We start from the raw sequence: 27193 nt of genomic DNA on the forward strand, positions 1-27193 counted from the left end.
AATCGTGGATCGAATCGATTCGGGACCTTGTGAATCGGAATTGAATCGATTCTAGAAATCAGTGACGATACCCAGCCCTAAATAATAACCATAATTTACAAACTGAAATTTTGTTTTATTCAAAATGACCTGAAACTGATGACTGAGCACATAATGTCATCAGGAATGTTTTTCTGATGACGCATAGCATAACAGACTTCCATAATATCAATAGCCACATTGCATTAATAATGTACACTTTAGTCCCAGAAGTGTCATCTAACCTATACTTGTAACAACAGCCAGCTTCACGCATTACATAATAACTTTGCTAAAAACCTATGTAGGGTATCTACCTTATAATGTGAAGCAGCATAGTGAGAACACAGTTGCTGTACTATAATGTCATGTTAAAGTACATAACCGTCCCAGTCATGGTGTTTGTTTCCCCTCATTGTTTGGAATTCAAAGTCAAAAGTCAAAGTCAAAGTCAACTTTATTTGTCAATTCTGCCACATGTACAGGACATACAGAGAATAGAAATTTCGTTACTCTCAAACCCTAGATGAAATAGCAAATGAACATTTAAATATGAACATTTAAATATAAGAGAGTGATTAAAAAATGCAAATAAAATAATTAAAAAGTAAAAATTTTAATAAATACAATACAATTTAACAAGAAAGCTATGCAATATACAATATACAATATTCAGGTAAGGGTAAATGACATTGAGTGTAAACCAGGCAGAGTAGTGCAAATAAGCAAATAGTGCAAATGGAGATTTAGTAATATACGGTAAGAGATAGTATAACAACAAAGTCTTATGAGGTAATGGCAGTCCAATGCTCCACAAAGTGACTGGTAACTGGTGCAGGCCAGTGAGTGAGTCAGAGTGTGTGTGTGTGTGTGTGTGTGTGTGTGTGTGTGTGTGTGTGTGTGTGTGTGTGTGTGTGTGTGTGTGTGTGACAGAGTTCAGTGAGACCATGGAGGAGAAGAGGGGAGAGGGGGCAGAATCGGGAGGGAGTTAAGCTTCCTGACAGCCTGATGGATGAAGCTGTCCTTCAGTCTGCTGGTCCTGGCCTGGAGACTCCGCAGTCTCCTCCCTGACGGCAGCAGCTTGAAGAAGCTTTGCATTGGGTGCGTGGGATCAGCCGCTATGCAAAGGGCTTTTTTAGTGAGACGGGTGCTGTAAATGTCCTGGAGGGAGGGGAGAGAGACACCAATGATCCTCTCTGCAGCTCTCACTATGCGTTGGAGGGTTCTATGACAGGACGCATTGCAGGCTCCAAACCACACAGTGATGCAGCTTGACAGGATGCTCTCGATGGTGCCTCTGTAGAAAGTGTACATGGGCTGGTGCTCCTGCTCTTCTTAGTTTGCGGAGAAAGAAGAGACGCTGCTGTGATTTCTTGGCCAGTGCTGTGTTGTTGTACGTCCAGGAGAGATCCTCTGTGATGTGCACACCCAAGAACTTGGTGCTGCTCACTCTCTCCACAGACGCTCCGTCAATGGTCAGAGGAGCATGTTGGGTGTGCATTCTCCTGAAGTCCACAACAATCTCCTTCGTCTTCTCCACATTCAGAGAGAGATTGTTGTCAACACACCACGTGGCCAGGCGTCTCACCTCACTTCTGTAGTCGGTCTCATCCCTGTTGCTAATGAGACCCACCACCGTTGTGTCGTCCACAAACTTGATGAAGAGGTTGGAGCTATATGATGGAGTGCAGTCATGGGTCAGCAGAGTGAAGAAGAGGGGGCTCAGCACACATCCCTGCGGGGCCCCCGTGTTTAAAATGATGGTGCTGGATGTATTACTGCCGACCCATACTGCTTGAGGTCTTCCGGTGAGGAAATCCAACAGCCAGTTGCACAGTGAGGTGTTGAGCCCCAGCTGGACCAGTTTTTGAGTGAGCTGTTGGGGGATTATAGTGTTGAATGCTGAACTGAAATCTATGAACAGCATTCGAACATATGAGTCATTTTTGTCCAGGTGTGTGAGTGCTGAGTGGAGTGCAGTGGAGATGGCATCATCGGTTGAGCCGATACGCAAACTGGAAGGGATCCAGGGAGGGGGGCAGGACAGTCTTGATGTGTTTCATGACTAGTCGTTCGAAGCACTTCATCAGGATGGGAGTAAGTGCAACAGGACGGTAGTCATTAAAGCAGGAGGGAGATGACTTTTTTGGAACCGGAATGATTGTGGTGGCTTTAAAACATGTGGGGACGACAGCCTGGATGAGTGATATGTTGAAGATGTCTGTGAAGACATCAGTGAGTTCCACTGCACAGTCTCTCAGTACACGACCAGGAATGTTGTCAGGACCCGGAGCTTTACGTGCATTGATCCTGCTGAGGGATCTCCTCACGCTGTCCGGGGACAGAGTCATCACCTGGTCACCAGGAGGGGGTGGGGTCTTCTGTGCAGTGGTGCTGTTTTGGACTTCAAAGCGAGCAAAGAAAGTATTCAGCTCGTTCAGCAGGGGGATAGTGCTATCACAGGTCTGTGGTGGGGGCTTGTAATCTGTGATGGTCTGAATGCCCCGCCACAGGCTCCGTGAGTCTCTGCTGTCTTTGAAGTGATGAGATATTTTCCTGGAGTACTGTCTCTTAGCCTCTCTGATGCCACGGGAAAGGTTGGCCCTAGCTGTCCTCAGGCTCGCCTCGTCACCATCTCTGAAGGCAACATTCCGAGCTTTCAGCAGCCTGTAGACCTCTCCTGTCATCCATGGTTTTTGATTTGCCCATACAGTTATGGTTCTCGTGACTGTTACATCCTCAATACACTTGTTGATGTAGGCAGTAACAGTCTCTGCGTACTCCTGGAGGTCAGTGGTGTTGTTATAGGTGGCAGCCTGCTTAAACATGTTCCAGTCTGTGGTGTTAAAGCAGTCCTGTAAAGCCTCCGAAGACCCTTCTGGCCACACTTGTATCCGCTTACGAACCGGTTTGGTGGTTTTAACGAGCGGTCTGTAAGCAGGCATTAGCATGACAGTGATATGGTCTGAGGCGCCGAGGTGGGGGAGGGGAAAAGCTTTGTAGGCTCCTCTCTGAATGGAATTGAACATTCGGTCTTTTTATTTACATAGTTCCAAATCACAACAGCAATTGCTTCAAGGGGCTTCAATATGTTCATATGACGAGACACACACATCTTTTTTATGAAGAAATAAGTTTGCATTTATTGGACAAACCAAACATAAGCAAACTCACACATAGTGTAAAGATGGACCATGTCATGGGGTGACAAATGAAGGGTTTCATTCCAAAATGCTGTACAACCATTAGGAGGAAAAAACAAAAAAAACCCCAAAAAAACCCCCCCAGTATTTTAAAGAGCACATCATTCATTCAGAAATCTTATTACTTTAGTCACAACAACCCCCTAATGAAGCTGTATTTATTTCATGGAGATGACATTATTCCCACATGCTGTACATTTCATTTTGGAACAAAGCTCTTCAAATATATCTTTTTATTTTTACACTTTTTACATTCTTTTCTTGCTGTACATTTTAAGTCTCATGCTTTGCTTGAAACTGTGGTGTCAGCATTTATCCTCAATCACATGACGAGAGACAATAAAAAGAAGAGCATACAGTATTCAGGATCAATGCTGCATAGTTTCAACTTTGGAATAACACAATTACCTTTTTGTAAACTGTGTGTATATGTGATGGAAAACCATATTAAAGCTGTCAAAAGAATACATGCGATGTATCTTGGAAGCTTCACTTCTTTGAAAAATTTCAGTATTGGGAGACGATGCATGTCATCACGAGTCCATCAAGAGCAGCTGAAATAAACAAAGGTGGAGCAGTTCATACCATCGCAGAGTTTCTTAAGAAGCTCTGGCAGTAAACCACAGCATGATGGATAACAGGAAATGGATGACAAATATCAACAGATGTAACTCGAAAGAAAACAACAACTAAAACAAGCAAACAAACAAAAAAACCTGCATGAGTTTTTAGCAAAGTCTGGGCACAAAACATGCAAAGAAAACAACAAAATGGAAGCAATAAATAAAGTAAAAGTCCTGGGAATGTTAACAAAACTCCACTGAGAGTGACACCAAAGCAAACAACCAAGTCACTGCAATCTTTTAAACAGAATTTAAAGATGATACAGATCCACCTATAACAAAAGGCTAGGACAACATTCTTAACCTGACCGAGCTAGCCAACAGATTACAGTAAGAACACTTGAAATGGTTCACGAGGACAGCTGCACATCATTCCCTTGTAGTAAACCTCCGTTAAGGCAATCGGAAAACAGGAAGAGAATTTAGCACTGGAATCACACATAGCTTTTATGTGGGAAAAAAACAAAAACAAAAAAAAAAAACATGGACTGTGAGGGTCATGGACGCCTCAAAGCAGATTCGTATGTAATTCAAATGTATTGAGATTTAACCCTGCGGAAACTTTGCGTTCCTGTTTGGTGGTGATGTCTTGATAACATCAGTCACTTGCAAATACTTTTCTGGATGTTTCCAGTTAGTGGGATGTTTCAAATCAGTATGCAGAAGTGGCAGTGAGGCTTCAGACTGCTTTAAATGCTCCATTTCAGACATTTTTTCTACTCTTTGTCCGATATCATGTCCAAAAAAAAAATAGCCACAGCTCTGGCCCTGCTTGACCTTCTGTCCGTATGAGATCACTAAGGAGAAGATGTACACTGTGTACAAGATTTACAAGTCTAAAGAGCCAGTCAACAGTTGAAATGAGAAACACTTTAGCCAATCATGTTGTTGCACTGACACATGCACACAGTAGAGGTTAGTAACAGCTTCCTTTGCTATGCTGTAGGCGTGAGTAGTAGCAGAGTCGCGGCTCTCTCCCCAGTCTCAAAGCGGTTTTTAAATAAGCCCCCAGATCCGATTCAAGATGGCTGCTGAATTGAGAGATTTGCTTATTGAAGGCCTTTGTTAACAGCTCCTTCTAAAATACATACAGCTAAGAACACAGATTAGAAGGTGTCCTGCTTTCAAAATAACCATCAACTTACTCCTGCTGTTCAGGGAGAAGGAGCTAAAGCCGCTGTTAAAGGAAGCTCCAGAAAACAGTCGCTGCTGTTCTTACTCTCACAGAAGAAAAATCTGGAAGCAAGACGGCACCAGAAACCTACCAAACAGATCCCACTGAGATGATCTTGCTTAATAATAATAATAATTTAATAATAACACAAGCACAAAGAGCCTAATGTTGAGTTAAACACAGAAGGCCATGAGAAAGAAAAATATCCAGTTTCAGATTCAGCCAACTTTGCAAGGATGATGAACTTTAGGAGTGTGAAAAAACAGGAAGGCCTTCTTAAATCATCTAAATTCTCCTCCAGTGTTCATATTTAGACACAAGACTAAAATTACCATTAACCATTAAGCTCAAGAAACAAAGAGAAAGAACACAATGGATTCTTTAAGAAGTCACTTCTCACTCTGAGCATGCTCTCAGTTATTACACCAACCACACCAACATTCAGACTAAATGGTTAAGCTTTATTTACAGCAGCTGGTTCGTGGAGTGGATGATGTCAAATAAAACCTTATTCCAACATATTTAAATGCGTCAGAGTACAAAGAGCTGAGCTGCGGCCACCTTGATCATCGTATTTCTGTTACCACTCACTACAGTACATGTGGGTGTCCCAGCCTGTTCTTAGTGGTTGGAACGGAAGTGACAGCACAGGCGCAGATGGGAAAAACAAACGTAACAAACGTAATATACAGGTCAAACATAGCAGAGTCCTGGCTTATTTTACCTGGGTGCTGTTAGCCTTGTATACAGTGTATGGCTTGGATATGCTGCTTTATGCACATACAAACCACCAACAACCCTGTGCCCTGGCACCCTTCTGCAGGAGCTCTTATAGCTCTTCATAATCGCCATCATCTCTTTTGATTGATGCTGCCCCACCGCCCAGAAAGTCCTCCAGCTCATCCACTTCGGTTTTCTTGGTCCTGGATTTTTTTTTCTTTTTCTCCTTCTCATCGGGCACTGCAGCTTCATCCTTTTCCCTTTTCTTGTGTTTGTGTTTCTTCTTGCTCTTTTCATCCTCCTGTAAGTGACGGCACACAGTTTACTGTAGGACTCGCCGGTAGAACCTCAGAGGCTGTTCACGACATAAAAAGCTGAACTTTTCTATTTCTGTTCACGTTCATAGCAAAACAACAGAATCCTTTTAATAAAGGAAAAAAAAAACCCCTGCGGTTTGCAGACTTGCAGTTAAAGACTTAAATCAAGTTTGAAGTCTGAAGCGTCTGACCCCTCACTGGTGAGTGTGTTAGATAAGAATGTCCACTCATTATGTCTTTGAATTTTCATTCAAATCTTTACAAATAATCATTTAACATTTTACATACACCTTTGTAGCAGCAATGTCTCCAAACTATCCTCTTGCTCACCGACCGTCACCACAGCTCAGTACCAGGCATTCAATTTCTAATACCGGTAGATACTATACACTCGATGGTCAATGAGAAAAACTGTTTTATTTCTCTTCTTTAGACACAAAGTCCTTACAGTATGTAATATCAACAAAAAGTTTACCTCTTTGCTCTTCTTCTTCTTTTTCTTCTTTTCCTTGGAGGAGTGCTTGCTTTCTTTCTCTGAAAGAGGAGCACATGCATACAGCACTCTCACAAGTGGTGAACATCTGATGGAGTCATTTTAAATACGTTTTATGTTAAAGTTCAGTTTCTTAACAAAACCAGCAGAACAGACCATTTCAAAAAAGGACAATTGTTTTAACCACTTAATAACATGAAACAATTACATCCTTGCTTCTAAATTGAGATAAAATTGACGTTACTGTAATCAGCCCTAAAAATCTTAGAATATGGTGTCTAGACCAATACTCTGGATGGCATTACCCTGGTCTCAGTTAACACTGAGTAATGGAGTTGTTTTTGACCAAGATATTTCCTTCAATATACATATTAAATAAATACGTGAGGCTGTCTTACTTTGTAAAATTAAAAAACCTGCTGTCTCAGAGTGACTCTGAAAAACTAGTTCATGCATTTATTACTTCTAGGCTGGATTATTGTAATTATTCATTATCAGGATGTCCTAAAAACTCCCTGAAAATCCTTCGGTTGATCCAAAATGCTGAAGCAAGAGTACTGACAGGAACTAGAAAGAGCATATTTCTCCCATACTGGCTTCTTTTGATTGGCTCCCTTAAATCCAGAACGAAATTTTAAAATCCTTCTCATCACGTACAACGTTTCGCATAATTAGGCCACCCCATCAGAGCACTTTGCTCTCAGACAGCTGGGTTAGTTGTTGTTCCTAGAGTATTTAAAAGTAGAATTGGGAGGCAGAGCCCTCGGTTTTCAGGCCCCTCTTCTATGAAACCAGCTTCCAGTTTGGATTTGAGAGACAGACACTATCTCTACTTTTAAGATTAAACTTAAAACTTTCCTTTTTGCTAAAGCATGTACCCTGAATCCTCCTTTAGTTATACTGCAATAGGTGTAGGCTGCTGGGGGATTCCCATGATGCATTAAGTATTTCTTCTTCAGTTACCTTTCTCCCTCAGTATGTGCTTACACACCTCTCTGCATTTAACAATTAGTTAATATTAAACTCTGGGTCTCTTCCATGATGCATCTTTTGTCTGACTGTTGGGGTTTTCTCTCTGTTATTGTGGGGTCTTTACATAACAATATCAAGCACCTTGAAGTCACTGTGCAATATCAATTGAATCTAAAGGGTTCTGTTGACCTAATCTGCCTGCTCATCAGCTAATCAAATGTGGAGTTACATCGACAAGTATTTAAGGACTTGCCTTCCTGATCCTCGCTGCTTTCCTTGGCTGCAGGAGGCTCTTCTTGGATCCCGAGACCAAACAGGTCAGTGTCGTCCTTGGGTTTGAAGGTGATCACAGTGGGTTTTAGGGGTTCTGGCACCTTGGCTAACTGCATGTCATCATCAGAGAGGTCAGACAGAAGCTCATCCCTGACTGGAAATGTATCCTGCATTCAAAAAGGGATGCAAATGTATATTCATTAAAGAAGCAGAACAGAAAAGTTTTAATTGACTTTTCATCTATTTAATTTCTGTTGCAGATTTTGCTTTCCAGATCTGTGACCTGAACTGGCCTCATAGTGGAAGTATCTTTGTTTACCTTTGCAATTTTAGGTGTGTCTGATGCTTCAGAGTCAAAGTCAGGGTCATCCATCACAAACGAGAGCATTTGCTGAGCCACAGGAGCCTCAGGGTCTGTGTCAGAGTCCTCCACTTTGGGCGTGCTTCCCTTCTTCTTGCCTTGGTGTCGGGCTGGCTGCTCTACTGCGGGAGTTAAAGTGAGGGAGATGGGTGGTGTGGTTTGGCCCTGGGGATCCGGAGCTTTAGATGTCACCTTTGGTTTTGTGATTATAGGCCTGATTCAAGGAACACGTAAAAAAACAAAACAAAAAACATATCAGATCACAATGGGGGAAAGGGGGGGGGATAGGCTGCATATCTACACTGATATGTACTGGGTCATGCGTTAGGGATGCCACATCGTTTACACATCAACCTACAGTGACACCTCAAAACTCAAAGTGAAGAAGTGATGCAGCAGGATAATCCATTTTGTCAAAATTTCATTGCAAAAATGGTACTCAGTGGTTTGTATGGCTGTATGTTTGTATGTGCTTGTATGTATGTGTGACAACGTCGGGGCATGCTCCTAATGAGATGACAGCTGATGTCTCAGGACCCACTGCACCAGTGTAGGGTCTGACAGTGGGCCCGGGAATTTCAACGTGATACCTAGCGTCACTCAGGGTGCTGCTGGCTAGCCCTATAGCGGTCTGTGTGTCCCTCCATTGATATGTCCCTCTCTGACACTACCAAACCAGTCAAGTTTAACGATGTTACAGACAGAATAACGTTCTCCATGGCTTCTTCAGACTGTTTCACATCTGTCACATGTGCTCAGGGTGAACCTGCTCTTGTCTCTGAAATGCCAATCGAGCTACATGGTGTTGGGCAGTGAACACAGGACCCTACTAAAGGATGTTGAGCCCTCAGGCCACCCTCATGAAGTCTGTTTCTGATGATTTGTTCAGAGACACTGACATCAGTGGCCTGCTGGAGGTCATTTTGTAGCTCTGGCAGAGCTCACCCTGTTCCTTCTGGGACAAAAGAGCAAATACTAGACCTGCCGATGGGTGAAGGACCTTTTGTGACTCTGTCCAGCTCTCACAGAGTAACTGCCTGTCTCCTGTATTCTCCGCTATGTTCCTGAAACTATGCTGGGAGGCACAGCAAACCTTATTGCAAGTGTGCGTATTGATGTGCCATTCCGCAGGAGTTGGACTACCAGTGCAACCTATGCGGGGTCCTGATATAACCTCATGCTACCAGTAGTGACACTGGCCCTAATCAAATGCATACAACTAGAGAAAAACAGTCAGAAAAGATCAGGAGGCAGAAAATACCAGTGGCCTCCACCTGTAAAACTATTCCTGCTTTGTTGTCGCATTGTTGCCCTTCTAGGTCACCTCTTGTTAAGTGAACTGATTAACAACCTCCTGTGCTACTTAACTGATAAGATCAATATCCCCGAGGTTTCACTGACTTAATGCTAAACTCAGATTAAAAAGTGTTTCTTTAATTTTTTGAGCAGTATATCACTTGTGTCACTAATGAAATTTCTTGACTTACGCTTTGAGCTCAGGTTTACTTTCCAGGTCTTGATCCTGTGAGATTACAAGCGCTGTTGGTATTCCCTCCTCCTCGTCACTGCTCAGAGTGATATCTTTAATGGGGGGGAGGGCCTTAGAGTTGGAAAGGCTTGGCTCAGTATCATCAGGGTCAAGCTCATCCTGGAAACTGGACACCATGGGGTTTCCTCTATCCTCACCATCACTGGGTTGAAGCAAGAACACGAAAAGTTGGTTCAAAGAGGCTTGAAGAGGTGACCGAAAGCAGACACTTAGTGACTAACAATGTAGTAAAACATTTAAAAATTTAATTCAACCTCTTCTAAATGTTGAATAAAGAAGGTAAAATGTAAAACATTGACAAAGAGTATTTTCTAAAAGTAAAAACAGGCCAAGTCAGAAGTATTTGTGAAAATTTTCACCTGTCACTGTCCACAGTGGGAGCTGCTGCAGGTCGGGGCACCTTGGTCTTGGAGGGCAGGCTGTCCTCCAAGAAACTCTTGTCCAGTCTCTCATCTGGCACAAAATCATCCACACTCTGCACCTTAGCAGGACACACTGGTACAGGAGGCTCCTCTGAGGAAAACATTGAGACAATTTTTGACTGAGAGCAAAATGACTCAGAACAAAAATCTACGCTTTAAAGTTCAAAAGCTCCAAAGCAGAACCACTGTGTGTTTGCTTTTAGCTAATTATACAGAAACTGCAGGGAAAGACTGAAATCACATGACATTCCAACACCAGCCAGTCTTTTGATCCTTTTAAATGCTCCGCATTTCTCAACTCCCAAGTCTCAAACCTTGTGACTACTTACTATGGACCTGGCAGTTTCAGTTACGGTCAACAAATATATTCTAAAGCTGGTCTGGATACTCTCAGTGCCCGGAGGACAAAGAAAACTCAAAGTGAACTCTTTATTCAGTAACTGATATAACAATCTCCATTGAATGTGTTCATTAGCTTACTACATTCTAGTTTATCAAGATTTGACGGATGTGACTGAACAGCTTTCTTAACCCTTAGATGATTCTTTAAAATCCTCACTCTTCTCGTCTTTGACTCTTTCTAAAGACAAAACAGTGGAGCTTCTCAAAAAGTGCTGTAAAAATATTATATAGTAATATTTGTTCCACTTTAAATGACTCAGTCAACTACTTTGGTCTGAACTTTTAATATCCAATATTAATAATATTTAATGGATTTTAATGATTTGAAGGCCAGTATGTTTATATAGCTCCACTGATTTTTATCAAAAAAACAAAAACAAAAAAAAAACCCCAAAGAAGAACAACAATTTCCATGAAATACATTTCAAGGAATATTTGATTATTTTCAATAGGCCCTAAAATGAGACTGATTGGCAGAAACATTGGTGTTCATTATTATTATTTTTTTTTTTTGCAGTGTCATAGTCACCTCTCTTTGCAACAAAAACAAGAAACTGTCACACTCAATGCCCTAAGGACAAAAAAGTGGCAGCTTTGCAAAAACTCCTGCAAAAATATTATAAAGTAATATTTTTTTCCACTTTAAATGATGGAATCTTTCAAAAATACTTCATCCTGAAATATAAATATTAATCACGTTTTTTTATTTTAACCCCTCAAGAAGAGGGACTCCAGCTGAGGTGGAGCAGAAGCTGTAAATGGACAGACTGATCTTTGCATGCAAGCTTCCCACGTTGTGCTGCCAGCTGTTCTCTTCCTGTCCATGGAAAAGTCACACCGCCCTTACATTTGCTGATGAGAGGGGCTTGCAGCAGTACCCTGCAGATTTAAACTGATTAATTTTTTTGACCTGTAAACAGCATCCAAAAATGAGCATCTCTATATACGCCTGCAGTTCCTCTGTGTCTACATAAGCCACTGAGTGATTCATATGCAGGTTTGTCATGGCCACAATTTGCTTCAACCAGCAGCAGTGCATGTTCATGTCATGGTGTGTATGTCCTGGGATCAAACCTCTGGTTGCTACTCATGATTTACTGTTATTGAATTCGTTTATAATTGAGAGTGTTGGTCCACTTAACCTGAGTGCAAAATTGCAGTGTTGGACTGTAATGCTACGTGGACGAATGTGCTAATGGCTGTGAATAGACAGAAATATTGTCACAGATGGCTGGTGTAGAGACTACATGGAGCACTCTGCTGTGCGAGTGCTGTGTAGGACTGACCTGGTGCTGAGGCAGAAGCCTCGGTGGCTGGGGATGAGCCAAACCATCGGGAGATGAAGCTGCGTTTCTGTGGGCCCGACGCTCCTGCAGCTGGTGACTGAAGGTGTTCGGGTGACTGGGCCAATGATTTTACCTCAGCAGCAGGTGAAGCTGCCCCGCCAGCTGCTGCTGCTGTGGGAGGCGGAGGAGAGGTTGTGGACACAGATGGTGACTGTGGGAGTGGCTGCGAAGGGATTGGTGGCTGTGGAGTGCTGGGACTGGAGCTGCCGGTGGAGGCCCCACTGGGAGGGACAATGGGGGACTGAGAGCCTGATGAGGGACTCTGACCGTTGGCTGGACCAGGGGAACCATAGCCCTTACTGCGAGACTCCAAGTTCTCCAGGAAACTGCAGATATCACAACAGGACTTTTAAGAGACTTTGAATAATATCTGAGGCCATCAATACAGTTTAGAAACTAGAGTAAGGAAAAACTCAGTAGAAGGAAATGTACACAGATGTGTAGTTCATTTTACAAATCTGTTAAATTCAACTGCTAGAAGATGGAGGTAGTAGTGTGCACCCAGCTCACTAGTTTAAGCCCAGCAGTGGACATGAGAGCACCTAATGCATAAAAAGTGAGGACACATATTTTACATAGAGTGGGGGAGAATTTTGGGAAATAAAGCTTTTGATCTAGTCCCTCTAGTGGCTCAGTAACAGCAGTGCACAGGCTGTCAGAGAGAATAAAGATGAGCATACATCTCATAGTTCTGATCTTCAGTCTCCTGCTGGACACAGAGCTCCTCCAGTGTCGCATCCATGTCCAACTGGTTGGTCTCCAGCTGCCTCAGGAGGGTCTCCCTCTGCACACAAACACATGGCATGATTACCTGGGCACGTGCTGAGATGAAATAGGTGTGCTTTGTCTTCCATTACAATAAATAAATCATAATAAAAAATTATAGCGTTTGAAAACCTGATATTATAAATAAAAATAAATCAAATATTCAGCACATAAAACAAAACAATAACCTGCAGCTGTAGGAACGGGATGTTGAAAAACTTGTGCAGATATTTCAAGCCAAAGCCATTCTTCATAGAGGACTCGGCATAGTGGATGTAAGATGATCCCATAGGTCTGTAAAAGGAAAGCATTAGTAGTAAACTCAAGTTTCTGAATATATACCCTATATTTACATGCCTCATTGATGTCCAAGTGTTATTTAATAAAAAAAAACAAACAAACAAAAAAAAAAAACGGAAAGAGGTGTAGCTGCATTTACCACCTCAAGGGCACAAAAACATCAGACACATCATCAGCTTGTTAAGTTGTTAAACTGACAGTGGATAACACCTTCCCTTTGACACTAGACAGCTTTCAGTGGTAAAATATCCATTTGTATTATACTGGTTAGTTACCAACCAGCCAAATAAATATAAGTCACGTTCCCCAGGGTAGCTGTGGCTACAACCGTAGCTGCCTCCACCAGTGTTTGTGAATGCGAGAGTGAATGAATAGTGGCATTGTAAAGCGCTTTGGGTGCCTTGAAAAGCGCTATATAAATCCAATCCATCATCATCATCATCACTTTTGAACACTATTATGCGAGTTATCTTCTATCCACGGTCTACTGTTCAGCGTAGTTTCTACCGCTGTTTTCACTGCAGAGTCTATATAAAAATTGTAGGTAACAATCTTCAAGTCCCTCATTGGTTAGTGATATTCTGTTTTAACGCTACAAGTTTAGCGTTTTTGTTGTGACCATCTCAGCTTTTTGAAACTAATGCCACATTGATGTGCTCAATGGATAACAAACTGTAAATGAAAACATTTTGTATTATGAGCACATACAGTTTTATCCTCCCTTTTGACTTTGGCGAACCATCATTTACAAAACAATCATATTGTATTTATTAAGAATAAAATCTAGGAAGGAAAGTTTCCTGAAGTCAAAGCTCAAGGGAGCTGAAAATTGTTTTTCCAGAGACTTTTATAGAATCAGACATCTTTTCTGTTAGAGAGAATTCAGGTTTAAGGCACTTCCACACTGGCAGGTAGCAGGAGTTTCGGTTTAAAATCCCCAGGAAGTACCATGTTTTCACAGATTATTTTACTTGCAGCATGTTTTGTGCAAATATGTTTTAAATGTGCAAGATGCTAAGCTGTACCTTACGTCTCTGATTGGAGTGGTGGCACTCATAGGGATCATTTTGTGGGGAAGAAGAGTCGGATGACCCACAAAATTACCATTTTTACACAACTGTGCATTGAGCCTGAAGCAGACAGCCCACTAGAGAAAGTTGATGGCCACTGTTATGATACCTGTTATCTACTACTGGGGTTTTAAGTTTTGCAGAGCCAGTCCCTCTGGTGAGGTGTAAGCTCAAATCTGGGTAAGAAAACAAAATTAACAAAAAAAAAAAAGCTTCTTCCTGTTTTGGTTGTGTCACTGAGCCCTCAGTTCCCTGGATGTCTGGTTTGTGGCTGCAGACACAGTGAAAGAACACTAATCTAGTTGTTGATTATGTAAATTTTTTTAAAGTTAAAACCAAAAATTAAAGTCCTTAGAGAATTATATTGTTCCCGGTTCTGTTTTCTTCCAACACTTCCTGTTTATTCCTGGTACTGTTTCCTGTATTTTTGCTATCTGTGACTGAACACAGTGATATATGGTGCAGTATTCTGAGTCCCTATAAGCAGGTCCTGCAACTTGGCACCATCCTGGTAATTTGCTCATGCAGTTGTTGTGGAAAAACAAAACAGTCCCTGTATAAATACAGAGGTACACGGACAAACGTTGGTGAACTTTTGGCTTAAAAATAAGATTTTAAAACTTTTTTACTTCTATGTGTGTGCAAGGTTTGATGACATTATGGCTTTATTAAAAGCTCAGAGTGTAGACACAAAAAAGGTCTGTGTAGCTTATCCCAGAGTATTGAGCAAATGCGATGCTCATTGAAATGTTCAAATTTGAAAACATTTTCCACAGCTATATCAGGTAACAAGATTTACTTTTTACAGAGAAAACAACTTTTATTATTATCACACTTTTTATTTCAACTGTATACATTCAATTATTATCTATATCTACCTGTTCAATCCAGCAATTAGGTCCCTTATATCATCAGGGAGGATGACACGATGCTCGCCCATGTCCCTGTAGTTTCCCAACACACACACCGGCACATGGGTGGGTACTTTGGGCAGCTCCCTCAGGATGTAATTAAAAGTCCTGCAATTGATAGGATCACAACATTTATCTGGGAGTATCAATATTCACTGGAAACTGACTATTCTTCAAATATCGCTTCCCCAACTCTGCTTACAAATGATGGTACACAGTTTTCTAAAATACTTGTGTTTTCCTGTTTTTATGACTGGTAACCCTGAAGTTCAGTATTTGGCTTTAAAATGTAGAGAATTAAGCAGGGACTCAAAACAGTAATGTATAAATGTTTTAAAACATAGACACATTTTTTGATTTTTGTGTAATTTAATGACAGCCAGAAAATAATGACCTACCCACAGAGGTGTCTGTGAAAATTATACACCTGCAAGGGCATATTTTCTGTTCAATTTTATTTTATTTATACAGGTGCAAACCACAACAACAGTTGCCTCAAGGCGCTTAGTAGTGTAAGGTACACCCTGCAATAATACATAAAGAGAAAAACCCATCAATCAAATGATCCCCTATGAGCAAGCACTTTGGTGACAGTGGGAAGGAAAAACTCCCTCTTAACAGGAAGAAACCTCCAGCAGAACCAGACTCAGGGAGGAGCGGCCATCTGCTGCAACCGCTTGGGGAGTCACACCATGACAGGAACACTAATATGGATCCTAGACAGCTAGCTAGTCTTGCCCAACCAAGACTGGCTTTACAGTCAGAAAGTTAGTCTGAGCCTAAGCCTCTTCCAGAGGACCCTTTGTCCCCAACGGCCACCTTCACCTAAAACAGTTTACTTATTTCCTTTACATCTGAATTTGAATTATATTTGAAATGTGAGTAAATCCCCTTGTTAAAGATGATTAAATGCATGATGAAAAACAGTATTTAATAATGGAGATTAGACTACAGCATTAACCAAAGTAAACGTGATTATAATTTTTGCTACACTTAAGCATACCTATCATTTACTGTGCTTAGTCACTGTAGCACCTAGAACAACAGTGAGGCTCACTCATGTGTTTTTAATTGTGGCTGAATAACAAAAGAGCTCTACAGCACAGAGACATAAGATACACCAGATCCTACTTTACATGAAACCCCACTGAAAAACCTACAGTTATATCATTTGCCATGCTAATATATACATAAAAAAAAAATTCTCCCTTGGGATGCCCAAAATAGCAATAGTGGAATGTATTTTAAGGATTGTGCATCTAGAGCTGAACACAATCCAGCAGTGGAAGCTTCATAGCCACAGACAGACACAATGAAACTTTATCTGCTCATGCATATTAAAGAAATAGACTTGCCTGATGAGACAACAACACACACAAAGCTCTCTTACCACTGCTTGGTGATGTCAAACATCATGATCACTCCATTGCAGTTCTTGTACACATCCAGGAATTCTGCATCCAGGGCCACCTCATCTGACTATAACACAAACAAATTAATATTTAAGAACAATTGGAGGAAAATATTCTGCTGAGATCATATGCTTCTTTTCCTTTTTTCCCCCTTTACAATTTCCTCCTTATAAGACATCTTTCTCTGATTAAAATCTGCAACCCACATACTAGAAGTGAGCCTTTCTTCCAAAACACATGACAGCCATGTGATAGTCACCTCTTGGGGCTCATTCTCCAGTTTCAAATTGTCACCGCGCCTTTTTCCTTTGCCTGAAAGAACAATTGGTCACAAATGGTAAGATCAGACAAGCTGACACACAGTGAAATCCTGATCTACAGTTTGGTTTTTGCTTTAAGTTAGTATAAAGGTATAGAGCAAGCAGAGCAGCAGCACAACTGCTTTTCTAACAGAAAAGCATCTCGCAGCCTACTTTGACCACACAGTGCCCTTTAAATACACGCTGCAGATGCTCACGCTCCAACTGGGTGCAGCAGTAGCAAAAAACAAAAAACAAATAAACAAAACAATAAAAAGGAAAGAAAACCCTCAAACAAAACAGCCAAACTCTGAGACATAGCTAGGCAGCAACCCTGAGCCATACTCTGACAATATTGACATTCAGATAAGAGTGGGGATAGGCAGGGCAAACCCACAGCACACAAGAGTTTAGTATCTACATACTGTAGCAGCGCTCACCTACACCTTCAGGAAGAGGATATTTTTGGCCTGAGATGAGTGTAAGAGAGGTGCCCAAAAAAAAAAGACAACATCAACACTGAGGACAGAACAGACAAGCAACAAGCATCTCTATTGGATGTGTTGATATAATGCAAGAGGTCAGCCTCAGAGGAAATTTGACTGGCATGTGTGTCAACACTCACCTTTGTCCACCACGTCCCACACCTCTACCTTCACCACATCATCAGTAGCTGAGGCAAGCACAGAGGACACATTCATTATTCATGTTCTGAGACTACAGAGAGAAGAGTTCAAATCTATTGACTGTTAAATGACTAATGTGGATCTACTCGCGCTAAGTAGTGTAGTGTTTTCTCACTAGTATGGAAGCACTGACACAAATACAGGATGTCTCCTCTAACAATCAGTTAGCTCAAACTACAGCTAAACTTTTTCTTTTTACCTTGATATGGTGCCACTGGAATAAATTATGAGGCACAAACAGCAGATGTCAAACCAAAACAGAAACATAACTAAAGCAGTGGTGACAAGCAGGGCTGGGTGACATGAACCAAAAGAATCCTCTCAGTATTTAAAAGCTCCTTTTGGCTGATTCACTAATATGTATGCATGTATGCATGTATGTATGTTTAACAAAAACAACATGTGATGTGTCACAGACACTTTTATTAAAGCAGACATCTAATTTTATTGGTCCTAATTAAAGGTAGTTGGGCTGTCAGTCAGGACAGGAAGTGAATTGCAAAAGAAGTGAATTGCAGTTAGTTCCATATTAAGTCAGTTTTGTGTAGTTCAGTGTACTTGAAGAGGGTGGAAGTAATGTAAATTTCATCATCAGACAGTAAGCACGAGGCTTTGTGCAGATGTTCACGTGCACACCAGTTTTTTTGTGAACATGCACTCATTTACAGAACTGTACTATAGAGTAGCAACTATCCAACCTTCAAGCAGGCTTCGACCAAACTAGGAAAAAAGTCTGTGTGTACATGAACAACACAGTCTACTTCACCTAAAGGTGCAGTGGCAGAATAAGTGTATAAGTTGGTAACGCAACATTGGACTACATTGATATAAATTAAATGGCTAATTCTAAAACACTGTAATGATATATATATATATATATATATATATATATATATATATATATATATATATATATATATATATATATATATATATATATATATATATATATATATTTTTTTTTTTTTTTTTTTTTTTTTTTGTAAATGTATATATCACCCAGCCCTGGTGAGATGATCACATGTGGTCACAGCTATCTTGGCTTACTTTTGTAATTCCAATGGATGCTTGTAGCTTGGATCTCCTGAGTGGGTATATACTCCTCCACAAACTTCTTGCCCTGCAGTCGATGCCATAAAGTACTCTTTCCAGTGTTCCTGTCTCCACGAATCACTATTTTCACTGGAGTAGGAGACATGATGGAGATGCCATAAAACTGAACAAACTAAGACAGAACATGTATTTAGCTGGCTGGATTACTTACTGTTATACTGGACCCCTTTGGCAAAGCGTCTCTGCAAGCTCTGGTTCATGGACTGCAGACCAGCAGGAATGTTCTTCTCCTTGAGCTGGCCAGGCTCAGAGCCCACCAGCTTCTTCAGCGCTGAGAACATCTTGACTGAGCTTCACCAGCTTCACTCTGCAGTAGAGAGGAACTCTGGCTGATGACTCCTTAATGACAACACAAGTAAAAGTGTAGCAGCGTATCTTCACGAGCAAGGAAGTTAAGGATCTATGCTGAGATGCAAATATGATGCCAAATCACTTCGTACCAACTTCAGTGGTTTACTGAATTTAGCGGTGCCTCTTTTAAAGTTGACCAGATGTTTTTCTTTGCCTGTCACAAGTAGAATTTACTACCATGTTGTTTTGAGCATCATCTAAGGGGAAAAAAAACAAAGAAAAACACAGAGACAGAGGTTGGGGATTAAAGACTCTTGTTTAGATGAAATTCTTCTGTTAACATGTAGGTGTGATGAAAAGGACAGGCTTGATATTTTTTGCAAAAAATGAAAATTATATCAAACTATGCTCAAGTGTTAGAACATGAGAAAAACCACAAATCCACTAGTTCCAGCTTCTTGTGCGAGTTTGTCACTCTTATGTGGAAATAAAATAAATGAATGCGAATTGTAAGTTATTCAACTTAAAAAAAATTAAGATATGCTTTATTTATTCAAAAAGTTGGAAAAACTGCTGTGTACAGCTGGAAACTAATTCTCAGTAAAATAAACACAATATAACAAGAAAACAACAACAGCACAGCAAGTATGAACGCCATTAGACCACGACAGTCAAAAGACAGTTTATGTGGAAGTGCATTAAAGGTACAGTATGGAAAATCTCACTGACATGACATCAGCAGATTGTATTCAACTAAAATATGTTTTCTTACCTGCCCCAATTCAAATTTGTCCTACATGGGCCACTGTAGTTGGGACTAGAGCAGGGTGATATGACCAAAAATATTTATCACGATATACATTTGAAAATTTGTGATAACGATATAACTGACGATATAATCGACACTAGACAAAATACTTTACAGCTCCACAACTTTATTCGTGCAAAAAAAAAAAAAAAAAATCAATGCATTTTCACTTAAACAAGCAGCTGTTTTTTTTTAATCTGCATTAAAGTTACATAAAAATTTAACAGTGCAAATGCAAAATCCTTGCTGACCGTTTAACCAAAAGGCATTTCCAGTGGAAATTGGCCGACATATCCTCAGCATAACCATGTATAATATCCACAAAACTTAAAAAGAGGTTATACACATAATACAGTAATATTATGTTGAAGCACAGTACGTAGCACTCCGCGAGGCTCCTACCTACGATAGCCGTAATGCTCCAACAATCCATCAAGCGGTGCGGGTTCCTAGCTTAGCAAAGTCGTACTAAAACATTTGAAAGATTTTCCAGTGCCGTGTACGACATAAAATCGTTTCGAGGTCAGTAAACACAACCAGAATTCATACATAAGGCACACGGGATTATAAGGGGCACTGTTGATTTTCAGAAAAATCAAAGGATTGATTTTAAGTGTGCCGTATTTTCCAAAAAACACGGTAATAACGACGGCCCGCTAGCATGCTCTACCAAAAATAATGCTTTGTTGTGTATCTGACGGACGAAAGCTAAACCAGTGCCACACCACTGAAGTTGTAGCATATTTACAAACCAATTCTGGTTCATCCGTTTCATTTAACAATCAGCTTTTGCCCTTCTCATTCTCTGTCGCCGCCATGCTTTTTCCGCCATGTGCGTATGAAAACAAAAGCACTGCACATGCGTGTTTTACCCATATTCTATCGCGATATTTCATTTTCTTATCGTTGCCCGACATTATACCGGTATTACCGTGAACGGTATGATATGACCCAGCCCTAGCTGAGACAGATATGTTTTAGTCAGCCGAGAAAGTAAAAGGAGACCGACACAAGTCTATGAGTAAGTAAGCTGCTTAGCCAGAATTAGTGAAACTTTCTTTGAAGCGGATCTAACAGTGTTGGCCTTGAACACTTATCGAACAACCTCTCATACGATGTGAGAATGTAATCAAACTTTTTATCAGAAGAAAGAGTAATTTTTCTGTCATTCAAGCCTGGGATAAAGTTGGCTTATAACCAGCTTTGTGTTAGAGAAATTAAAAGAGCTAAATGCAACCTATATAAATAAAATGTACTTAAAAGACATAATTAAACATTAATAAATGTATATTTGTGGATGCAATACTCTTTTTTTTTTCCTGCTAAATAACCTCAACAAATGACTGACTGACTACTTTTAAGGCTGCTTTCCAGAGCAAGAAGTCTGGAGTTTGACTCCTCCATCTGTTGTGGGGGTTCTCTCCGGGTACTCCGGCTTCCTTCCACAGTCCAAACGCATGCAGTTAGATGAGTAAGGTTCACTGGCAATGCTAAATTGCCCATAGTTGTCAATGTGAGTGCAAATGATTGTCTGTCTCAATATGTTAGCCCTGCGACAGACTGGCAACCTGTCCCAGGCGTACCCTGCCTCTCACCCTATGGTAACGGGGATAGGCTCCAGCATCCGTGCAACCCTGATAAGGATAAGTAAGTAAGTAAGTAAGTAAGTAAACTTTATTTATTAAGCGCTTTTCACAGACAGGCAATCACAAAGCGCTGTACACAAATATTAAAATATTAAAATAAACAATAAAATCAATAGACATTATATACAATGTAAAAGATCAAATGTAAATAATGTAAAAAAAAAAATATATATATATATATATAAAATATGTAGATCAACAAAAGGCTTGTTTGAACAGAAGAGTTTTAAACTGTTTTTTAAAAGAATCCACAGAGTCAAGCAAACGTAATTGTAGTGGTAAACTGTTCCACAGCCTTGGTGCAACAGACTGAAAGGCTCTGTCCCCTTTTGGGGACCGGAAGAGAATGGATGAATGGTGTTATCTATTATTATCTACATTTATACTGCCCAATAAATTAAAAATTAAAAAACAAAGAAACAGGAGGAAAAACCTTTTACCACGTTTTGACAACTTCACTGTTGCGCACACGCTTGGAACACCACAAACACAACAATCGGATGATCCAAGCATTGTTAGCTAGAGAGTTAACGAGATAAAAGTAGTTCTAAAACAACTGTCCGTCCATAGAAACCTCTAAATATAGTTTTAGATTGCACTTTCACTTTGATCCATCCCTCTCCTGCCAGTTTCAAAACGCCAGGAAGACAATCACAAAGATACTCATCTGGGGTGATGTCATAGTAGCTTAGTTTATTAAAGCACAGCTTCAATTACAGCTGAAGATGACGGGGTAGAAAGCATAAGGATTTTGCACTTGACTAAATATTCATTACTGTCAATCATCCCTGCCACAGAGACAGGACTGGTCAGAACTTAACAGTAAATCACAATCTATACTTTACCCCACATTAGAAGGTTAAGCTCACTCACTCTCTCTCTCCCTCTCTCTCTCACACACAGTCCAAATTTTACTGTTAAATCATTTGATAAACGGCTGGCTTTGACGGGTTGGGGGAGGTAATCTCGACTATGTTACCAAAATGGTAATGGGAGAACATGAGAGGCACAAGCTGAAGCAAGACATAATGACGACGTTGTCAGATGATTCTTCGCAGTAGGTTTAATGACAATGAATTAGAAACTGTCTCTAAAACAATATTTGACCAGCTGAAAAACAGAAAGCTTCAGAACACGTCTCCGTGTCCTGATGGGAGCTGTCACAGTGTCCCTACAAGAAATACATTATTCGCTATCAAGATCAGCTTTGTCTTCAGTTGACATTATTAGTACAAGCTCCGTGTCTGTTTGTATTAAAAAGTTAATAAAAAAAGTATTAACTAGCTCAAATCCAAAGAGCCGAGCAATTATCTACCAATGGCTGCGAATTAATTCTGTTTTCAGGTTGAATTTCCCTTTCACCGTTATCCTGCTAGCATTAGCTGACTGTGCTGCTCGCTCAGCTAGAACAGTGAGCTTTGCTTAATATATCAAGCAATGTGTTTAAGCATTCTTAAATCAGAAAATTCGAAAGAGTATGTAAAGGTCAATTCGGATTTCAAAAAGAGATGAGGCAGCCCGGCTTGTTACCTAACGTTACACCAGCTAAAGGGTAACGTTATCCTTTGGCTTCTCTTTAGCTAGCAATCCAGGCAATATTAGCTTAGCTTTGCCACTTCTGCGCTCAGTGACACTACACGGCAGCACGTCAGGATGAGTTTTTCAGGTTAACGTCAGCTGCAAATACTCACGGGTATATATTAAGATAGGAGCGTGCAGTCCCAGCATCTTTTCCTCAAAACATCTGTCAGACCTCCATCCCGACAGAGATCTAGCAGCGACATTCCTTTGCAAAGAAAACAGCTACCGCCGACCAATCATCAAGTAGCACGCAAAACTTGTGAATATCCGGTTTCAAAATAAAGCTCAAGCTTAGCGATACCGAAACATTATTTAAGCTTATGCTCCAAGTAGCTTACTCATGGATATTCTTACTTAAATTTCAATAGGTCTGAGTAGGTTTCCAACAATACAGAAGAAGTTGTGCCTCGAATTTTTTTCTGCATGTTTATTTGTTTGTGTTTGCAGATTGCCACATATTGTGAAACCAATACAATCTGGATTGTATTGGGCTGCCTCTGAATGTGAAATCTCCTGCTTACTGACTGACAACTTGTGACTCATAAATTATTATCCAGTGAACACAGGGATGATTCTCGTTTTATCCTTGAACTCCAATAATGAGTAATCAATTTGGGCTCATGTTTTATTCAGCATTACCTGAAACTAGTGACTAAGCCCATAAAGTCATCAGTAAAGTGTTTACTGACATCACAGATGGTTATTTTCCCATAGACTTCTATAGAACTAAAAGTCTTACTGCAACCAAAGGAGTTGCCCCCTACTTACCATGAAATAGAATGCAGCTTTAATCTTTTATACTGTTTATGTCAGGTAACTGTAACTACTAAAATCCACGTGTTTGGTGTTGGTCATTTATGAGCTAATAAATCAATTTACAGATACTAATACTAATACTAATATACTAATTTACCAGAAAGCGAGTTTGGTTGAAATACAATTACGATAACCAAACTAAAGAATATTTTATGAATTTAGTTATTTTATGAAGTCTGGGCAATAGTTCACTTGAATTGTGTATACTAATGAGAATTAACACATAATACCTGGTAAGTCTCATGATTTTGCTATTTTCCACGTGGATGTGCACAGTTTCAGACAGCTTTAGGGTAGAACAAGATCCATTTTCTTTACTTTCTCACATTACAACCGATTGCCGATTTTCGCTTTTATTTTCAAGACGTAACTATAGTACTTCCGAGATTAAGTGCAGTTAGCTTGCCGCGGCGGTCGAATCTAGACCGTCCAATTTATCCCAGCCAGCTTCCTGATGACACAGATGCTCTTCTTTTGGACTTGCGGCACCTAGCGGCAGACGTAGCAACTTACAGTAAAGCGCAGCATCCTCAGCTGTCACTTTTATCACATGAAAACGCCTGGACGTGTTTGTCAATGCAGATGAGGAGTTAGATGTCGTCATTTGTTCATAAACAAAGCAGGTATACACGCTTTAATAAATTGCTAAAGAGCAATGAGTCGTTGCTTGCGGGTATTTTTACAGTCATATTCAGCTGTGTTTGCTATCTTGAACACACCCCGCTGAGTACCCCGATATTGTTCAAGGGGTATAATGGCTGCACAGGAGCCGTCTCCACCATCTTCCCTGGAAGGTAACAAACCGGGCTTCCCAAAGAAAATTTTGGCTAACAACCTGGAGGATAAGCATTTGTGCAACTCGTGTCAGAAAATCCTGAGAAGGCCCCTGCAAGCCCAATGCGGTCACCGCTTTTGTTCGTTCTGTTTCAACAAAATTGTGAGGTGAGTAGTCCTGGATGCTAGTGAGCTAGCTAGATATATGTAGCCCAAAATAAGCATTCAGATCCCGTCACCAGCCTTCGTTCAAATATCTATCCATGTAACATTTATTGACACGTGTAACGCTGTATGCCTGCACAAAGAGAGTTGAATTACAAACAAAATACAGCTAAACTGAACCTACAGGTGATAAATGAATAGCGTCCTTATCTAAATAATATCTCAACTTGTCTATGTGCGATAGACTGGCTAGGTGTCCTCGTAGTCTCGTCCTGCTAACCTCTGCTGGGGTCGGCAGGACACAGGAGCCAGCCAGGGGTGTGCATTTCGAGAAGTTGAACCTGACAGCGCTTTATTGTACTGTCAGGTCGGTATTGTGCCGAATTCACTAGAAGGTCTGGCACCTCTCAGTGTCTTTAAAATGTATTATCTCCCTGCGTCTGTTGTCTAGTAAGTGTGCCAAAATAAAGTTGCCAGTTTTTTCAAGGTAAAATTCGGGTGACCTAACGACTCAGGCTTCAAGAAGGACCAGCTGTTCATAGATTTATATATGTTTAGTATTTCTTACTAGTATTGTTTTATATGTTTTATATTTTCAAATGCAGTAATAAGGAGTGCATTTTTAAATGTATATATTTCTGGATTTATAGTGGTACAGAAACAAAAACACAGGGTTAAAGCACCGCGAGTGGACCTTTGTAGTGACTCACCTGTTTTCTTCTCTCACACTGCGCAGGTGTGTGATGACACAGAGCAATTTCAGTTTCACTTATGTTTTAGATGACTTGTTTCTCAAGAATGAATCAGTTATTTAACTTCACAGATCCTAAGGTGTTAGACATCCATCTGTGCCCTACACTCACTTCTGACTTTTACTAATTATTGTGTGTAATCTAATCTAAGATATAATGAGTGTGCTCATTTTATTTACCTAGAGGGGGAGGTGGGACAACACCCCCCCACACACACCCTAACTTTTTCACAAATGCTTGTCTTTCTTTGCATTTGTAGGTGTAAAAAAATAAATAAAATAAAACTGGATTAATATACCTATGAAAGAAATTCAACACAAATCATGTTTGTGTGAGTGATTAAAGAGAAAATAGTCTTCTGAAAGTAAGAAGGCATCTACTCTGCTTATTTTCGAGCTCAATATTTTACTAATGTAGCTTTCCGGTATTTTAAATGGATCCTTATTTGTGTTACTCCTGGGCCTTAATCCAGCCCCTCAATTCATCTGTAAAGCAATGTGTTGCATCTCCTCTCCATTTAAAACCACGTTTCTTCCTATTGGCTGCCCCTTCCAAACACAGAGTGGTTGTTTCCAATGCTGTGTACCTCACCACACCTCACCTCCTGACATTATACAGAGCCAACAAAAAAAGTGTAACACAGGTGCTTTTTTTTTCGATTTACACATATTCTTATGGTACTATTTGATCATTTCACCATGTTTAACCATTGTAAGAGTAAAATATACAATGTGCAGTACTAGACTGACTTGAAATAAACTGTCTGTGTAATAAATGCATGTCTGGATAGAAAAACACAATGGAAGACTATCATTGACTAGCCTCCCCAAAGCTTGGAACTCAGCATTATAGAAACACTCATCTTGACAGGCAGCAAAATGAATGGCAGCCAACATCCAAAGAAGAGCTTTAGAAAGCCCTTAAAGAAGCCTGGAGAACTAGTCCTGAAGGCTAGTTTAAAAAAACTACAAGAAAGATTCCCTAAGAGATTTTAGGCTGTTTTCAATAAAAGTTTACAATTGGGTTTGACCAAATATTAGAGAATTCAGAATAGGTGCCTTTTAAAGTATCACATTTCTGTATTTTTCCCCTTTATAAATGACCTTGAAATTTTCAATTATGTTATTTTCAGATAAATATAGTGCTCTAATCTGAAAAATGTAGGCCTTATTGGATTTTCACCCTCTTCCAGCTCTTAGTTGTTTTTCAACCTATAGTTGTTGTATTGTGCCATCATACTTGAAGACCACGGCATGTATTTTGAGTGTTCAGACAAAGTTGAGTTAAGGTCATACAGTGGGGCAAAAAACTATTTAGTCAGCCACCGATTGTGCAAGTTCCCCCACCTAAAATGATGACAGAGGTCAGTAATTTGCACCAGAGGTACACTTCAACTGTGAGAGACAGAATGTGAAAAAAAAATAAAAATCCATGAATCCACATGGTAGGATTTGTAAAGAATTTATTCGTAAATCAGGGTGGAAAATAAGTATTTGGTCAATAACAAAAATACAACTCAATACTTTGTAACATAACCTTTGTTGGCAATAACAGAGGTCAAACGTTTACTATAGGTCTTTACCAGGTTTGCACACACAGTAGCTGGTATTTTGGCCCATTCCTCCATGCAGATCTTCTCGAGAGCAGTGATGTTTTGGGGCTGTCGCCGAGCAACACGGACTTTCAACTCCCGCCACAGATTTTCTATGGGGTTGAGGTCTGGAGACTGGCTAGGCCACTCCAGGATTTTCAAATGCTTCTTACGGAGCCACTCCTTTGTTGCCCGGGCAGTGTGTTTTAGATCATTGTCATGTTGGAAGACCCAGCCTCGTTTCATCTTCAAAGTTTTCACTGATGGAAAGAGGTTTTGGCTCAAAATCTCACGATACATGGCCCCATTCATTCTGTCCTTAACACGGATCAGTCGTCCT

The 27193-nt window shown here is 40.4% G+C and overlaps 2 protein-coding genes across 7 annotated transcripts in view; one reads left to right on the forward strand and one right to left on the reverse strand.

The window, feature by feature from the left end:
• Positions 1-3134: 3134 nt before the first annotated feature.
• Positions 3135-25296, reverse strand: rabl6b (RAB, member RAS oncogene family-like 6b). 4 transcript variants are annotated; one of them, XM_026186440.1, is made up of 18 exons: positions 22866-23015; positions 18870-18977; positions 18581-18768; positions 18364-18498; positions 17256-17303; positions 17071-17100; positions 16591-16643; positions 16310-16398; positions 14887-15027; positions 12827-12932; positions 12554-12657; positions 11814-12199; positions 10063-10216; positions 9642-9845; positions 8113-8368; positions 7774-7960; positions 6531-6589; positions 3135-6039 (listed from the first exon to the last, which is right to left on the reverse strand). In XM_026186440.1, exons 3-18 carry the CDS (start codon positions 18708-18710, stop codon positions 5848-5850), a joined length of 2274 nt encoding a protein of 757 aa, XP_026042225.1. In that variant the 5' UTR covers positions 18711-18768; positions 18870-18977; positions 22866-23015; the 3' UTR covers positions 3135-5847. The 4 variants fall into 4 exon arrangements, with proteins under 4 accessions (XP_026042225.1, XP_026042223.1, XP_026042222.1 ...); XM_026186438.1 differs by lacking the exons at positions 3135-6039; positions 22866-23015 and adding an exon at positions 25221-25296 and having other exon boundaries at positions 6182-6589; XM_026186437.1 differs by lacking the exon at positions 3135-6039 and having other exon boundaries at positions 6182-6589; positions 18581-18736.
• LOC113033094 (TNF receptor-associated factor 2-like) overlaps positions 24018-27193 on the forward strand; it is a 39745-nt gene continuing 36569 nt past the window's right edge. For all 3 annotated transcript variants that reach the window (XM_026186442.1, XM_026186443.1, XM_026186444.1), the window contains exons 1-2: positions 24018-24194; positions 24319-24513. In XM_026186442.1, coding sequence (XP_026042227.1) covers positions 24166-24194; positions 24319-24513 — 224 coding nt within the window. In that variant the 5' untranslated portion in view covers positions 24018-24165. The remainder of the gene's footprint in view (positions 24195-24318; positions 24514-27193) is intronic.

This window comes from Astatotilapia calliptera, chromosome 12, assembly GCF_900246225.1.
Source record: "Astatotilapia calliptera chromosome 12, fAstCal1.2, whole genome shotgun sequence".
Taxonomy (NCBI): domain Eukaryota; kingdom Metazoa; phylum Chordata; class Actinopteri; order Cichliformes; family Cichlidae; genus Astatotilapia; species Astatotilapia calliptera.

Excerpts from the sequence above, each read along its gene's own strand:
- rabl6b (XM_026186440.1), bottom strand. The coding sequence starts at position 18,710 with ATGTTCTCAGCGCTGAAGAAGCTGGTGGGCTCTGAGCCTGGCCAGCTC. Across the intron at positions 18,499-18,580 it reads CAAAGGGGTCCAGTATAACA|TGAAAATAGTGATTCGTGGA; the intron begins GTAAGTAATCCA and ends CTCCTACTCCAG. Across the intron at positions 10,217-11,813 it reads GGCTTCTGCCTCAGCACCAG|AGGAGCCTCCTGTACCAGTG; the intron begins GTCAGTCCTACA and ends TGTTTTCCTCAG.